General features: G+C 36.0%; 1 protein-coding gene across 1 annotated transcript; it reads left to right on the top strand.

The window, feature by feature from the left end:
• Positions 1 to 2,083: 2,083 nt before the first annotated feature.
• Positions 2,084 to 16,457, top strand: Smp_166440 (putative cadherin; the record flags this gene model as incomplete). Its single annotated transcript, XM_018795295.1, has 5 exons — positions 2,084 to 3,487; positions 13,935 to 14,370; positions 14,614 to 14,787; positions 15,232 to 15,589; positions 16,235 to 16,457. 5 exons carry the CDS (start codon positions 2,084 to 2,086, stop codon positions 16,455 to 16,457), a joined length of 2,595 nt encoding a protein of 864 aa, XP_018649622.1.
• Between the last annotated feature and the right edge of the window lie 2,411 nt (positions 16,458 to 18,868).

Below are 18,868 nucleotides of genomic sequence, written 5' to 3'. Positions count from 1 at the left end.
GCACTGCTTGACGGCCGTTTCGTCCTATTATGAGACTCCTCAGAAGTGCGCTACCGCGACCTCACCTCACGAAATTCGAACCCATGATCTACCATTCTAGCGCTAGAGCACCGGTAGGTCCTGTTCAGTGCTTCCAGGTTTTCCATGGTGGTCTAGCTTCAATTGACTCAAGCTTTTAACTATGAATAAACAAAGTCTGTTATTTAATAGTTGAATTCATGAGTTCATTAAGGTTAAACCATCATAGAAAACCTAAAAGCATTGAATGATCATTTCGTCTTAGTATAGGACTCGTCAGGGGTGCGCAACCACGATCCAACACGTGGGATTCGAATCCAGGACATTTGGTCTCGTTATAGCAGCTCATATGCAATTGAGTTTGTTTACATCTAATTTGGCTAAGCCCTTTTGTTAACTTGTCTTAACAGACAGTAATTCGTACAACAACAACAACAACAACCTATCTAAACTATCGTACCTTTATTATGTACGCTTGAGTATTGCTTACTGCCTATGCATGTATTCATTCTGCTAGCCTTACTATTAATCACTTAATTGGTTTCATGATTCATGCTTTTCCATTTGTATATATATGTACATCTTAATCCTGTTTACTGCTCACCGCTCTGCTCTGCTCTACGCTACACCGTACTGTACACTCTTACTCATTCATTCGGCCCTCACGCTCACTTGCCCGCTTTACGGCACTGCTCTTTAATGCTTGCTTAACGTGCCTGTAATTTTGGATATCTGTGTGTGGTCCAATAATAAACACAATGAACCCTTCGTATTCACCTTCTGATTTACACACCGTTAGGACGTTATCGAGTAACGGTTATCAGGACGAACAATATACAAAGTTTAAGGATAACGTCGAATATCAACCACCACATCGTATGTGAGCGCTTAGATTCTAGACTACTGGACCAGCTGGTATCCAACAGTGTTAAAATCTTTTCTGTTATATTTAGTAATACTGTTCAATGTTCAATAACAATCGATTATCTCAATCTTGACTGTTCCTTCTGTAAATATCGGTCCGTCTTCTCTAATTTCATTGTTCATGCATTTTCATACCAATTGCACTTCTTTCCTTTTCTTTCCTTATCGATCTTCTGCCAAAATACGTTCTATGTCTGATCATCACCATATACTACTTGTATGGATATAAGTAACCCACACCACAGAATGTATCATCAATCTCAAGTGAAATCTCTGATGGCAGAAGGTTAAGAAGATAGAAGAGAAGAGAATGAGAAAGAAAACACATAATGATTGATGTGGAAACGAAGGAACAATGAAGTCTGAGATGATTGATGGATATTTTGCAAATGATTTGTTTACTATATGTTTCTCCGATTCTACTAAGTGATTATGTAATCTTGTGTTAGAATACGTTTGATTGTCCCCATTCGTGGTCTTGTTCACTACATTATCAAAATTGTGTATGAGATCATAATACTTCCGATATGTTTTTAAGCGTTTATTGTGGAGATTGTAGCAATTTAATAGTTGAATTCATGAGTCAATTAAAGCTAGACTATCATGGAAATCCTGGAAGCATTGGACAGCTGTTGAAGCCCTTACAGTGTCTGGTTCTCCTATGAGACGGGATTGAGTTGTATTGCTCGGGTTAGGTCTGAACAGTGTCTGGCTTTTCTGTGAGACGGTATCGAGCCGCGTTTCTCGGGTTAAGATTGAGGGCGGTGTCTGGCTCTCCTGTTAAGCGGGATTGAACTGTACTGTTTGGGTTGCCACGTGAACATCTGGATGGTGTCCGCTTCTCCTGAAAACCAATGCAAAACTACCGTAGCCCAGAAGGGTATATTATATTCTATATTGTATACATTGATTGAATCGTGGTGTTTTGTGCTATCCCAAATATTTGAGTAATGTACCAACATTTTGTTGTCAACTTAGAAGTTTAGATCCGAACCGTAGACACTTATTACAATCGATTTAAGCTGATCATGTTTACACTTATCATTCTCTATCCTGTTACCTTTTCCCTTTCATTTCTCCCCTTCCTAGGCAATTACATCCATTCAAACTCCTGTACATATAATAAAATACTCCATCAATAATGAGATTTCATTCTTATCTAATCTCTTTATTCGGAATTATTTTACTACTTAAATCATTTATAAGTAGTTTTCAAATTCCAACTGTGATTTATAATCTTGCTGATGAAACACCTACTGGTTCATTAATTGGTAATATAGCAGAGAATTTAACACCGGACTATGCACACAAATATACGTTCCTATTAATCTCTTCCATCAAATTTCAATATTTAACTGATTTCTTTAAAATAACCCCAAATGGTGATCTAATCACATTACGTCATATTGATCGTGATGATACTAATGATATATGTGGTCCATTAGATTGTTGTTCATCAGTAGTATGCCAAATTGAAGCCAATGTAATCCTCACTAGACAATGGGATACCACATGGAAACAAGATTACCATCCCCCTAAACATTCGTTGGTCAAAGATAAACACGATCCTGATGAGGAAGAGTACAGGCGAAACTCGGTCAAGCTGAATGTATCCAATCAAAAAAATATCATACGATTATATATACGAATTAATGATGCTAATGATAATCCACCACGTTTTATGTCAACGAACCTCATGAAATATGATCCATCAAATAAATCGCATCAATTATTGAATAGACCATTTATTATTTATATTCGAGAAGGTGATACCAGTGGATTTGAAGGTCTCCCAATTGCTTCTGATGCTGATTCTGAAGTCAATGGTATAGTTATGTATAAATTGATTGAACAAACAAGTAGCGGTGATCCTGTTAAAGAACTACGTCTGAATATCAGTATGACCTATAGTCATGGGAATTCCATCAGTTCACATCATTTAAATCCAAAATTAATACTTCTTAGATCATTAGATTATGAACATCTAGATGATCGTGAAATCTATGCTACATTCTATGCAATTGATGGTGGTGATCCATCATTAACTGGTTCATTATCAATAATAGTACGATTATTAGATATGAATGATAATCCACCTATTATTCAACAATATACAGCAACAGAACAGTTGATTACATTACCAGAGAATACAACTATGGATGATAAACCATTTTTCATTGTGAATGCAACCGATGCGGATTCCGGGGAGAATGGTCGACTGACCTATACATTTAGTCCATTAGCGAATAGTTTAGTTCCAGTCAAGTTCAATATTGATTCAAGAAATGGTGCTATTACTATTCGTGAACCATTAGATTATGAAATTTATTCGGAACGTCAATTTATATTACCGATTGTCGTGAAAGATGCTGGTAGTCCACAACTATCAAGTACTACAACAATCTATGTTCAGATTAAAGATATTAATGATAATATACCAACATTGGTTGTACAAGAGAATATGACTGTACCTGAAGGACAAATGTTTACAAAACCAATTGTTCGGTTTTATGTTCGAGATGAAGATGAAGTATCACATGGTAAAGTAAGTTATGGTATAGAAGTTTGAAATGTTAACTAATTAAAATATACATGTTTCGTCCTATTGTGGAAATCCTCACCGTTAGATGCCGGCTATCTCAGTGGTCTATCGATTAAGTGCTCTGGCACGAAACTGGTCGGGTCCTGGTTTCGAATGTCGCTCGCGAGTGGGGGATCGTAGGTGTGCACTGCCACTGAGGAGTATTATAATTGGAAGAAATGACCATCCAGTGCTTCCAGGTTTTCCATGGTGGTCTAACTTCAATTGACTCACGTTTTCAACTAGGAATTTAATAAGACATCTATCACTGGAAAAAGGTTAATCGTGTATTGGATAAATGCTTTTTACCTAATTGTAGCAGGGATTCATGATAGAAATCTTGTGAAGAAGAATTTTCAGAACATGTAAGATAAGGTGTTTACTCTTATTCTTAAAACTTAAAAGTTAATTCAGTCAGAGGCTACGACGTATACTTGTAAATGGAAGATTAAGACGCTAATATTAAGTTACCACACATCAAGGACATTTCATAGAGTTCTTACAAATAATGTGAAGGTATGTATCTCGGAGTTGTTGTTCACTCCGGGACTCGAACCACAGTATCGTTCGCTTCCATCTAGTTACTGATTCCTGATAACCACTAGCTTGTGCAAAATGGGGTGAAGTTTAAAATCACTTGGTATTGTTGTTTACTTGAATCTTCCCATTGATATTTAAGGCTATAATTGATCAGTCCCTTATTAGCATCTTTGCATCATGTGAGGACTGCCTCGAAATCGCCTAAAGTCACAAGCTTTGTATGCAACGACACCTCAAAGATAATGAATGAGTCGATCAATCAATGGACCAATACCAGTAATGTTTTTTATTTTACGTCCAGGAAAAAAACAATAAATTTCTTTTCATTTCATCATTAATACTTACTTACGTACGTCTGTTAACCCTCCTCGAGAAGCACAGGCCAACCATCAGCATTCTTCATCCAACCCTGTTCTCCATAATCCTTTCAAGTTGGTATTCATCCTTTACATATCTGCTTACGATTCCCGACGTAGTGTGTGCTTTGGCCTTCCTCTTTTCCATTTCATTTCAGGATTCCAAGTTAGTGCTCGTTTCGTGATGTAGTTTGATGATTTCCGTAATGTATGTCCTATCCACTTTCAATGTCTTTTCCTAATTTCCTCTTCAATTGGTAGGTGGTTTGTCCACTCCCACAGTAGGCTGTCGCTAATGGTATCCGGTTAAAGGATATTAAGTATCTTACGTCGACAACTGTTCGTAAATACTCGTACTATTTTGATGATGGTTAGGTTAGTTCTCCCCGTTCAGCTCCATACAGTGGGACTAACTGTGTTGACATTCGTATAGAAGATTCTCACTTTGATATTAGTTGACAGGTGTTTTGAGTTCCATACGTACTTCAACTGTAGGAATGCTATACTTGCTTTGCTAATCCTCGCCATTACGCCTGCATCTGACCCTCCTTGTTCATGGATGACATTATGCGGATACGTGGAACTTTCCATCTCTTTCAGGTTTTCTTCATCAGGCGTGATTGGGTTGGTATTCTTCGTAGTGCGACCAGAGTACAGAAGCATCTCTTCCATACCTTACGTTTGGCATACAGCTTGAGCCCAATAAGTTTCACTTATTCCAAGAACCGTCAAGTTGTATCTCCTCATTTTCGCAGTTATTTGATTGGTCCTCCCGGTCTCCTACATTATCCGAACATTCCATATACCTATATTAATTGTTCCCCTGGTTGTTAGAATAGCCATCGGTACAGTGACTTCCGGAGAAATATTGGCTTTCACTATGATTCATCATAATTCTTCCTTCAACTCGAAGGACAGAATTTAAATGTACGACCTCGCCTTGCCAGATTCGAATCCAGGACCTACCAGTCTCGCGCCAGAGCACTTAACCTCCAGACCACTGAGCTGGCCGGAATCCAACGATGTTAATGTCTAACTCCGACCAATCCACGAAGTTTGAGAAACTGTTCACCAATTGTCTTCAGTGAGTTGTTATCTCTACAACAGACTTGGTAGGACTCCACTGGTTACTGTTCCCACTAGAACTTAAGGAAATATCACTTGAAGTCAGTCACTAGTGAGTATATGAACATTATCAGAAGGGAGGTTTTTTGCGGAGATTTAGTATTTTCATAGTTGAAACCATGAGTCGATTGAAGCTAGACCACTATGGAAAACCTAGAAGCACTGGACAGCCGTTTCGTCCTATTATGGGACAATCCCGTCTCGCGAGAGAGATTCGAATCCAGGACCTGACCACTCTCGTGCCAGAGCACTTAACCGATAGACCGATAGACGAAACAGCCATCCAATGCTTCCAGGATTTCCATAGTGTTCTAGCTTCAATGGACTCATGATTTCAACTATGAAAAAAAGTTTTCTTTTAATTTTTTTTCTTTTTTTCATGGTTGCGAAGTAAAACAAAATTGATTAAAAAAAGTAAACAAAAATTAAAAAAAAATAAAGAATGATAAAAAGGAAGAAGAAGTAAAGAGCAGGAGGGAGGGATTGTGTGTGAAATTCTTTCATTTTCTTTTCCTTTGTTATCAACAAAATCTTACTAAGGCTGTTTACTTACCTCGTTTGTTTACAAAAGTTTACTCAGTTGTTTACTTTGTATGGTTACACTTTGTTTATTTTTTTGTGGAATTCCGTTTGTTTTTTTCTAAAATCTAAGGAGAATAAAACAACAACATGAGTGAAAATTGAAAATTAGTGTCCATGTGGTAAAGGGGGGGTGGATGGTGATTGTGAGGAGTTAAGTGATCCATTAAAGTTGAGAATGAAGGAATAGATGAAAGAGTTGACATCAAAACGATTGACATTTTCGTGTATCTAATGAATTCATTTGGGGGGTGGGGTGAGGTGAATTGAGGTGGGGAGACAGAATGAGAAAGTATTAGAGATGGTGGGGGAAAAATAAGGAAAGATAAAAGAAGAATTTTTTATGAATTATTTCTTCAAATAGAAAACATATATTTACTATTAATTATTTATCCAAAATAATAAACATTGATCAATGTGCCACCTAGGAAAATAAGGAGATAAGTTTGATCTAAAGAAACTGGCATATTCGCATAAATTGGTTGCTTAGATCATACTGCAGATACATTCAGCTGACGAGTTTTGAATAGAACGAAAAGAGCATCCTAGATGCTACTGCTACCCATCATCAAATTCTACTTATACTTACTTACTTACGCCTGTTACTCCCAATCGAGCATAGGCCGCTGACCAGCATTCCCAAACGCAATCTGTACTGGGCCTTCCTTTCTAGTTCTATCCAACTTTTGTTCATTCTCCTCATATCTGTTTCCATTTCTCGACGTAATGTGTTCTTTGGTCTTCCTCTTCTTCTTTGGCGTTCAGGATCCCAAATGAGGGTTTGTCTTGTGACACAGTTGAGTGCTTTCTTCAATGTTTATCCTATCCACTTCCAGCGCTTCTTCCTGATTTCTTCCTTCACTAGAATCTGGTTTGTTCTCTCCCACAGTAATTTGTTGCTGATAGTGTCTGACCAACGGATCCGAAGTATTTTGTGTAGACAACTGTTAATAAACACTTGTATCTTTTGGATGATAGTTTTCGTAGTTCTCCACGTCTCCGCCCCATATAGTAGAACTGTCTTGACATTTGTATTGAAAATTCTGATGTTGGTGTTGATTGACAATTGTTTTGAGTTCCAGATGTTCTTCAGTTGTAAATATGCCGCACTTTACTTACTTACTTATGCCTGTTACTCCCAATGGAGTATAGACCGCCGACCAGCATTAATTTTTTCTGGTTAGCTTTTTTTAGCGAGTTGGTTTTCTAAGGGATGGGGTCGCTAACCCCATGCCCAACCCTCCACCTTGACCCGGGCTTGGGACCGGCAGTAGCCCCCGGAGTAGCTACAGGCGGAGTTATGCTGCACTTACATAATTTCAACTTATGGGATAAATTTCTCTTAAAATAACCTAACGTAAAAAAAACTCTAAGAAACATTAGTTCTAATTTTAGTTCAAATCAAAACTTTTCAACGACTAAAATGAATTCGCTTATTATGTCAATCCTTTTCAGTTGATGGCATTCTAGGAACAATAGTTTTGTTTGCAAAGATGAATAGTGACTAGCAGTGGAATCCAGGACGCGTGTTTCGTCCTATTTGGCACTCGTCAGCTGGATGTACCTGCATCTCAGAGTTGATATTCACTCTGTTCACCAAATCTTTGCTTACAATCCTTGTGAATCATGACTATATCGAGGCAATACGCACAGTATGCACATATACCAATTAGAGACTGACCAGTTGCAGTCCTAACACATCGATAAGAAGATTCAAACAAACAATACTAAATGAATAGTATTGATTATTCAAAGCATAGAGAGTATACATTCATTCCATCTTTTATTATATAGAGATTCGTGGGGATCGCAAATCTTTCATAGTTTTAATTATAAACTGGCACTGGCTAGACCATCATTAAAAACCTGAAAGCACCAGATGCTCGTTACGCCCTGGTATAGAACTCCACAGCTATGTACATTTGAGACTCTGCATCTAAGAATCGCATTCAAGATCTTCGGTCTTGTGTGCGAATGTTTAAATTCTATTACCGAAGGCAGTAGATGATACTTGTGCAACATTTTGATTTGATTTCAGTTATACATGCACACCATTAGGTTCTCATTCAATGGTGTAGAGGTTGAACATTTACTTGCTATATTGAAGGTTGAGGGTTCGATTCCCTGACGCCTGGTTGTTAATGGTCACTATTAAGGAGTGAAGCTTATTGACATACAGTTAGCACTAAAGACGACAAAAACAGGATACAGACTACAATTATCTAGTAACTGATCAGTGCAAACTTTTTAATCATACTGTCAATTAGTTTAATAATAGTGTTTTTAAATATGACATACTTCCGATCCGTTGGTCAGACACTATCAGCAACAAGTTACTGTGAGAGACAACTAACCAGATTCCAGCGAAGGAAGAAATCAAGAAGAAGCACTGGAAGTGGATAAGACACACGTCACAAAACAAGCCTTCACACGGAATCTTGAAGGTCAAAGGAAAAGTGGAAGACCAAAGAACACATTACTCCGAGAAATGGAGACAGACATGAGAAGAATGAACAAAAGTTGGATAGAACTAGAAAGGAAGGCCTAGGATGGAGTGGGTTGGAGAATGCTAGTCGGCGGCCTATGCTCGATTGGGAGTAACAGGCGTAAGTAAGTAAGTTGGATCGGAATCATCCTAGGAGTATCATTTCCTATTCAAATTGTAGATACACCATGTCTGACTTGTACATTCCATCTACTACCTGAAATCATCTAATATCAAACTAAAATACTCTATGTTATCTATCGTCTTACTTAGTCTAGTAACTTACTGTAATTATATCGACAAAGTATGACTAACTGTAAATAAAATACATATTCATCATATTAAATCCTGCAGTTAGTCTAAAATGTAAATTCCTAGAATGACAATTTACATTTGAACAAGACACATATTATCTATGAATGTATACATGTGTACAACTCCCCCTGTAGCTTTTCTAGGTCAATTGTCGAACCTAAACCCACAAAAAATAAGGTAGTTCGGCGTGGAGTCGACAACCCCATCCCGTAGAAAACAACTTTGCCAGAAAAAGTTCCGCCTGTAGCTCCTCTGGGGTTACACTTGATCCTAAACCCACAAAAAGGGGGGGGAATTCGACGTGGCGGAGAGTTCTGCATGGAGTTGGTATCCCCATCCTTTAGAATACAATCTTACCAGAAAAAAAGTCCGCTTGTAGCAATTCTAGAGCTACTGTCGATTTTAAACCCGCAAAAACTAGGGGAGTTCGGCATGGAATCGGCACCTCCGTCCCATAGAAAACAATCTTACCAGAAAAAATTTCGGCCTGTAGCTCTTTTAGGGCTATTGTCGATCCTAAACCCAAAAATAGGAGGGTAGTTCGGCATGGAGTCAGCAACCCCATCCCATAGAAACCAATCTTACCAGAGTAAACCATACATGTGAACAATGGAATCGAAATTACAGATGTTACGAAAATTTTATTGATTATCATTAATATTTTGTCCTTAGAGAATTTTGAAAAACAAAATATTTTGAAACTAGAAAACAGACATTAAGTTTAATGAAAGTTCTCAGTAGAATATCCAAAAAAGAAAGAGAAGGAGGAGGAGGACGAAGAGGAGGAAATGATATAATTTTCCATAATTCTCCCTAATTCCCATGTGGTAAGAGTAAGAGACTAATACTAATAGATTGAAAGGTTTTTGTAGAGATTGTAGTAATTTTGGTTCAGTGTTATAGAGGTTAAGCGGTCGCCTGTGGAGACTGCAAATCGTGGGTTCTAGTCCCAGGTGTACGATGGTAAATATGCACTGCTGGATGCCGGCCATCTCAGTGGTCTGTTGGTTAAGTGCTCTGGCGCGAGACTGATAAGTCCTGGGTTCGAATCGTGTGAGACGGGATCGTGAATGTTCACTTCTGAGGAGTCATATACTAGTACGAAAATGCCGTCTAGTGCTTCCAGGTTTTCTATGATTACTTAGCTTCAATGTACTTTTGCATTTAACTATTGAATTACTACTACTATTGTTAAAAACAATAATTTGGATTTCGAATGAATTAAAGGCCTTAAGATTCTAAAGTATTCCCTGAATTCTGTGGAATAATATTTATTGGTTCATTTAACTTATTCGCTAAATTACATAGTCAGTGCTGATGGAGCTTGATAAGCCAATATTTAGCAGTGGTGTAATGTGGAAATTCAATTCATAATTGCTCTACAGTCGATACTTATCTGAAACTAATGGGACCTTAAAACTCGTACCATATTTATTTATTTATTTGAACACAGTTTCCTCAGGATACTGGAGCCCATGTACACCATTGGTTTGGAATCAGGGTTTTCCAACTCCCCTAGGTGAACTTTCCGTGTCCAACAACCCGGTGCAGTGAGTAGGACTTCCCTGGCAGAGGCTATTTACACGTGGCCATGTTAGAGCATTTGGAGAGGGAGAGCGCACTCTCCCCACTCTTGGCCGTACCAGTGCGTTAGACGGGCCGTACCATACTTAAAGGAAGCAAAGAACTTGAATATTTGAAGATTGATGATCAGTGAATGGTATCATCTTTGGTTAATTCTGAACAAACCCATCTATCATCTATGGGAGAATTAAGATCTGCAACTCTATTCAGAACTGAATACAATATGTTACACAGACCCACACACACAAACTCTTATCTTCCTTCACTTAGTATAGTTTGTTTGAATATTCCCATTGATGTTTAGGACTGCAACTAGTCAGTCTCTAATTGGCATATATACATACTGTGTGTATTGCCTCGATACAGCCTAAATTGAATCGAAAGATACTGGGTTCGAGTTGTCAGAGTGAACATCAACTCTGAGATGCAGTTACATCCAATTGACGAGTCCCAAATAGGATGAAACGCGCGTCCTGGACTCCTCTGCCAGTCACTAGACATCTTTGCTTTAAAGAAAACTATTGCCAAAATAAACTTTCAACCTATTAATTTCACTTAGTATTACTTATTTGAATCTTCCATTGATGTTTAGGACTGGAACTGGTCAGTCTCTTATTGGCATATGTGCATAATGTGCGTATTGCCTCGATATAGCCTAAATTCACAAGCATTATAAGGAATGATGGATAGTGGCTAGCAGTGGAATCCAGGACAAAGCGCATTTCGTCCTATTTGGAACTCGTCAGCTGTATGTTCCTGCATCTCAGAGTTGATGTTCACTCTAAGGACTCGAACCCAGTACCGTTCGCTCTATTGCTAGCTACTATCCATCTTTGATTAAAATGCATATGACTTAAGGTAATATCGAGGCAGTCTGCACATGATGTACATATGCCAATAAGAGACTGATCAATTGCAGTCTTAAATAATCATGAAAAGATATATGCAAACAACACCAAATGAATAATCTTCTTTGTTTTAAATAATACACTGAAAAGGAACAGTGAAAAACAGATACTCAAGATCGATTATGGCTGACGAATCTCAAATAGGATGAAACGCCTCACTTGGATTTCACTGCTAGCCACTATCTATCTTTACTTTCAACTTATTAGTTTAATACTAATATAATAGAACAAAATTGATCCATATATATACAGATCGATCAATACTATGAACACTTTTCTTACCTGGGAATCTTGATCACGCAATAAACTAATTACTTATTGTTTGATAAAACTTGATTAATGATTCTAAAACTAAAAGACAAAGATGAAGAAAGAGCAGAGGAAGAAGAAGAAGAGGAAGAAGGATAGGAAAAAGAAGGATTCATAACAATAACACAGATGACCGGAATTTGTTTTACCTAATGTGAACGAAACTTTGTAGAAGGATGAATGGATGAATGAATGACGAACCTAATTAAGCCTTTCTCTCTGTCTATATATGAAAAAGGATACAAATGGAAACAAGTTTTTCATGTTTGTTATTGTTGGTGTTGTTGTTGTTGTTCCTGAGTTTTAAATTAGGACAATGATAGAATAACAATGTACACATTGAAGATGTTGCCGGAAGTCAGACCTAAGATTAATTAATTCTCATTATTGAATGCATCTTTTGTTTTTCTTTCTTTAACTCATCGAGTTGACTTCTAGTGATTTCTGTGTCTAGCTTTTGTTGATTAAGAACTAGCATGGAATGGTATTGTACATTGTTATATCCTGACGAGAATAGTGGATGGTAACTAATGGGATCCATTTATGGACCAATACGATAAACATATGCTTATTGTATAACTAATCAGTCTCTAATTGACATATGTGAATACTGTGCGTATTTCCTCGATATAGCCTTAATTCACAAGCATGGTAAACAAAGATGGATAGTGGCTAGTATTGGAATACAGGACAAAGCGTGTTAGAGATTGACCAGTTGCAGTCCAAAACATCAATGGAAAGATTGAAAAAAAACAATACTAAGTGAATTTAAACTTCACCTCATTGCACGAGCAAGTGGCTATCAGGACTCAGTAGCTGAGTAGATAACGCAATGGCGTTTGAAGCGAAAGATACTGGGTTCGAGTCCCAGAGTGGACATGAACTCTGCGATGCAGGTACATCTAGCTAGTGACGACTCCCAAATAGGACGAAACGCGCTTTGTCCTGGATTTCACTGCTAGCCACTATCTATCTTTGCTTACAGTGACTAGGTTATGCATATTCATAATCCTCTTATCATAAGCTTTATTTTGACCCATAGAATATTTTTATACAACATACTATTATTAAGTTATGTCCAGCTTATTAATTACAGTCTCCCACATTCACAGCAACCCATAGGCTTTATCTTGTACAAATGTTGTTTTCTGGTGTGATGTGGTCTGTTTGGATTGTATATAAACCCAGTATAATGGAAATACATGATTCATATCTCTGAGGCTAAGATTGCCGTTCTGGACCGTAAAGGCAGTAAGGGGTAGTCAAAAAGAAGGACCGATAAGGAGTGTAGACTTCTCGTACAGATTTATTTGTTATAGGTCTGGTCAATAAATCACTGTTCTTTAATTGATGGAATCATTGCGTTTATATATTAATAGAACGCAAGGTCCACAAGTTATAACATACTCACTGAACCAGTGACTATTCAGTAACAAAATTCTTGACAAGTACCATTCTGTAACTTAAAGTGATGATTACTGAATTGAATGAAGTCTCATGAAAATAATGATCATACTATGGTACATGATACATGACGTTTTAGTGGGTAACTCTTGAATATACTCAGAAAGGGTTTTTTGTGGATATTATAGTAAGTGAATTGATGATAGATCACCATGGAAAAATTGGAAGCACTGGACGACCGTTTCGTACTAGTATAAGACTCCTTAGAAGTGCGCACCAACGATCCCACCATGCGATATTCGAACCGAAGAACATATCAATCTCGCACTCGAACAGTTAATTTCTAGACCACTGAGCCAGTCGGCATCCACACAATGTTAATATCTAACTTCAACCAATCCACAAAATTGAGTCATCATCCGCCATTGTCTTCAATGAGTTACTACTTCTACGACAGACCCGGTTGAATTCCACTACTTACAACTTCTCATTAGAACTCCAGGAGACACATCTTGAAGTCAGTCACTATTGACCACATGATGATTTACGTCAGAGCTTGAGCTTTTTGGAGATCACAGTAATTTAACAGTTGAATTCATAAGCCAATTATAGCTAGACCATCATCAAAAACCTGAAATTGCTTGACAACCGTTTTGTCCTGGTATAGGACTCCCCAGCAGTGAACATCCACGAGGTTGGAAAACAGGACTTATCAGTCTCGCGCCAGAGCACTTAACCGACAGACCACTGAAATGGCCGGTATCCAGCATCTGATTGCTTTATCCTTTCGTTTTTTTTCTTTATAGATTACTTGTAAACCAATCCAATTGAATACAAGTCATCTACATGATAAAGAATTGATAGCTGGTTATGATTATTTAAGATTACATCCAATCTCGGATACTGTATTTTTTATTTTTACTAAAGGTATATTTGATTATGAAAAAATACCACGTGCATCTATATTAATTGAATGTTATGATTTAGCTGATCATATTGATCACTTAGAAACATTGAATATTACCCAGCAACTAAATGAAATACAAGCACAGCAACAACAACACCCACAACATCCCCAGCAACAACCATTGAAATCCTATCCATTACGTATAACAATAGCTATATCGGATCAAAATGATAATATCCCATTATTTATACAATCTAAATATTATGTTCAAATACCTGAACATATACCAGATGGATCATTTATTATGGAAATTAAAGCATACGATTTAGATCATGGTGAATATGGTCAATTAACATATCAATTAGGTCCAATCATATTCAATTATATTCATGATCAAGTTGTAGAAGAAGGAGACGAAGGGGGGAAACATCTATTACCACCATCATCACCCCCATCACCACCACCTCAGCAACAACCATTTTATATTGATCCATTGACTGGTATGATTACAGTATTACATAATCAATTATTAGATCACGAATTAATTGATTTTTTTAATTTAACTATTATTGTTAAAGATAAAGGTAATTTAACATCTACAACACAATTAATTATACAATTAATCGATATTAATGATCATTTACCTAAATTATTAAATTCAATTTATATTGATTTTATTGAAAATCAAAAAATCAATACTTTTATTGATTTGATACATTTGATTGATTTAGATCAAAATTTTAATTATTCACGTATACATTTATTATTAAATAATAATAATGATCCAAATCAATTAATCAATAATCAATCAATAATCAATAACCAATCAATCGATAACCAATCAATCAATAACCGATCGATCGATAATCAATCGATCAATAACCAATTAACCGATAATCCATATAATCAATATATTAAAATGATACCAGATCCAAATTTTAATTATACAAAAATTACAAAAACAGAATTAATTAATGAATATGAATTAAAAGCATTACTTATAAGTCAATTAGTAATAGATCGTGAAAAAATGAATCAAATTTTTTATAAAATTATAACATATAATGATAATACTGATATTGAATTAATAAGTAGTATAACATATACATTAACGATTAATATATTAGATGAAAATGATAATATACCAATATGTATATATCCTATTTATAATAGTATTATTAATTATTATGATCAAGATCAAGATCAGGATCAGGATCGGGATCAGGATCCAGATCAGGTTCAGGATCAAGATCATTCAATGATGATGGTTTATACAAATACACCAATCTATAGTTTCATATTACAAATGAAAGGTTATGATCCAGATTATGGTGCAAATGGTACTATTATATATCAATTAAATCAATATACAAATGGTAGTCAATATTTTTATTTAAATGAAACTACTGGTAAATTATATACCAATTGGTTAACTCATACCTATCCCCCCCATCATTTGGATCATGATCATGCTATTCAAACAAATCCTTCACAAATTGAACCCATTGAAGGTATTTATCATTTGAAGATACTACTTAAAGATATGGGTATGCCGTCATTATCAAAAGAAACACAATTTTATATTAAAATTCATTCATTGAATATTGATTTAATCAATAAATCAATAATCAATCAATCAATAAAATCCAATCAAAAAATATCATATTGGTTTAATCATCATCATCATTGGATATTGATTTTATTCATGATTTCTATGATCTTACTACTTATTATTATAAGTAGTATTATATTATGGATCAAATCATATTGTAAACCGAAATTATGTTATACCATTAAAACAAAATGTAAACCAATTTTAATAAAATCAATAAAAACAAAAAATCAATCATTGATTATTAAACCATATCAATCAAATGATTTATCAAAAATCGATAATATTCCATCAAAATTAATCAATAATGCGATTAGATCAGATATAAATATAATTGATCAATCAATGAATCATTATTCAATAAATGATCATCTTAATATGAATACTACTGATAATACTACTTATAATAGTGATAATCATAATGATCTATTTAGTTATAGTAATCATTTACATACAAATCCAATCTGTTCATTTCCTTACCTATATGAGACCGGTAATAGTAATAATAACAGTAATGATTATTATCATCAATCTATGGGACGAAGATTGACTTCAGGAGATCCGTCCAATCTTTATTATTCTATAAGGAATAGTCATCCGAATATATCGAATACGCCTTTGAACAATCCTGATATTGGAATGTATACTGATAGTAACAATAATCCTAATCATAATGATGGTTATTTACAATCAACCATTCAAAGAACCTATGGAAATTCTATCGTTTATTCAGGATATACATATTCACATTTATCTCCTATACATGATCTTGGTTATTATGATCAATGTAAGTTAAAGATGATCGAGTGATTTGAGTGATTGAAGTAATAAGTATGTTAAGAAAGAAGTGCGACATTAATACCATTGGATGCCGGACGGTTTAGTGGTCTAGAGGTTAAGTGCTCTAGCGCAAGATTGGTAGGTCATGGGTTTGAATCTCGCTCGCGAGTGCGGGATCGTGGATGCGCACTGCCTTTAAGGAGTCACACAATAGGACGAAACGGCCATCCAGTGCTTCTAGGTCTTCTTCCATGGTGATCTAGCTTCAATTGACTCCTGATCTCAACTATATAAAGAAATTGTAATTAAATTCATGAAAGATTACGGTATTTGTTGAATGTAGACTGATTCTTTGATAGGTAGACAACTACGTTTATGATTGGTTGTAGAGGTTAAACCAGATAGGGTTTCATATCGTTTCAATTTTATTTCTACCTTCAGTGCTCATATTAAAATACAACGTTGTTGTTGTTCGGCTTAATTAATGTGGGCTCTTTTCATTTCTTTTGAATGGATATTCTTAATGGCTGCCTTCTCGTTGCGAGAGTGTTGTTCATTAAGTTGAGAGGATGAAAAGCAAATGTCTGACGCTCTAACTGCCTTAGTGAATATGGAGAGTCCACTTAAGGGAGTTAGAAAACCCTCATTTCAAATCAATGGTGAACATACGATCCAGGATCCTGCAGGAAAAAATAGCTTATGAGCCAATTGTTGGTCACTGGCTATCATGGGACTGCATCTCCAGACGTCGCACCACTGTCTTGTGGATTAGACATTAAGGTCGAAGGCTCTGGGGCGTGTCACCCTCCGATAACCTCCTGTTTCGGTCTGGGCACTCGTTCAGCATTACAGCCCATACATAAACCAAGTGACTTCTGCGTCGCATATGTATTCAGTACCCCTTTATACCAATGTTTGTGTGTTCACATAAGTAAATCATTAAGATACAATGATTATATATTGATGTATGTTATCTTTTCTTTCTATTCTAGATCAAAATCAACAAAGAAATATGAAATTCTGTTGATCATCAAAAACCCATTCCATCATTCCAATCAAGATGGTTTGGTCCTTATTATTGTTTTATCTCTTCCAAATTTCAACTTGAAGTTAACCCTAACTCCTGATAGGCTTGATATGTTGATTTTCACTTTCAACAATATCCCCTAACTTGAATACTGTATCCTTCCAATCGAATAACCCACTTCATTGATATCTATCTATCTATGTATATATATTCGTTAAAGTGCATTTCTTGTTTGACTTCAGAGGATTTTTCTTCTCTTCTACTGAATGTTATTTTCTCTTAGGTCCTCATTTCTTCTGATGTACAAAGAAAACAATGTCAAATGATTGTTCTAGCTTGAAATCATTACTCTGTTTGTTCGTTTGTTTATTTATTTTCACTCTTCCCTGTAATGTACTCGATACAGTTTCATAACTATCAATATGAAAGAAGACGGCCTATTTGAATATCTAAGTTACCTGTTCCTGTCATCTTAACACTTCAACAGGTGCCTTTCTGAAATGTGTACAACCTTTCATTGTATAAGTTATTAAAGGCTCAATCAAAGATATCATAGTTGTTGACATTATATACAGCGAAGAGAATGTATACGATTCAGATGTCGATTTACTGGATTATGAACTTCCAACTGGAGACTATTCAATACTTATCATCAGGATCGATAATGATTCCATTAGATACCCATTATACCTGTGCTAATCCATAACCAAATACACTAACTATGTCAACTTCATATAGAAGTCTATGCTCTTTTTTTGAATCACTGGACTAAAGAACATACTTCCTTTAATAGTATGCCATAAATGAAATTATGATCCGTTCAAATCTAATAACTAACGAAACCTTTATGCATAATGAAGTCGATGGTTTTTGGTATCTTCTTCTCACTTGTCGTTGAATCAAACTGTTATCAATATGTTCATTGATGAATTGTAATTGCTTCTTATATAAATAAACTGGAAACTTTATTCTTTATCCTGACATCAACATCGTTGAATGCCGACCGGCTAAGTGGTCTATCGGTTAAGTGCTCTGGAGCGAGATTGGTATTTCCTGGGTTCTAAATTCGCACAGGCGGGATCGTGGATGCACACTACTGAGGAGTCCTACAATGCTTCCAGGTTTTCCATGGTGGTGTAGCTTCAATTGACTCATGATCTCAACTATATAAAAAAGTGGATAGAATTGATTCATAAATTATAATGAAAATAGATATAAATATTTATAAGCAAAGATGGTTAGTGGAAAGCAGGGAATCCAGGACGCTCATTTAGTCTGTTTTCGGGTTGAGTTCCAGGACGAACATCAAAATCTTAGATGCAGGTACACCCAGCCGACAAATCTCAAATAGAAAGAAACGCACGTCTTGGATTCCATTTCTAGTCATCATTTATCCAAGCTTATGATGCTTGTG

The sequence above is a fragment of the Schistosoma mansoni genome, chromosome 2, assembly GCF_000237925.1.
Source record: "Schistosoma mansoni strain Puerto Rico chromosome 2, complete genome".
In the NCBI taxonomy this organism is placed as follows: domain Eukaryota; kingdom Metazoa; phylum Platyhelminthes; class Trematoda; order Strigeidida; family Schistosomatidae; genus Schistosoma; species Schistosoma mansoni.
Note: the sequence above shows the minus strand (reverse complement) of the source record. Positions and strands in the feature narration are given on the sequence as shown.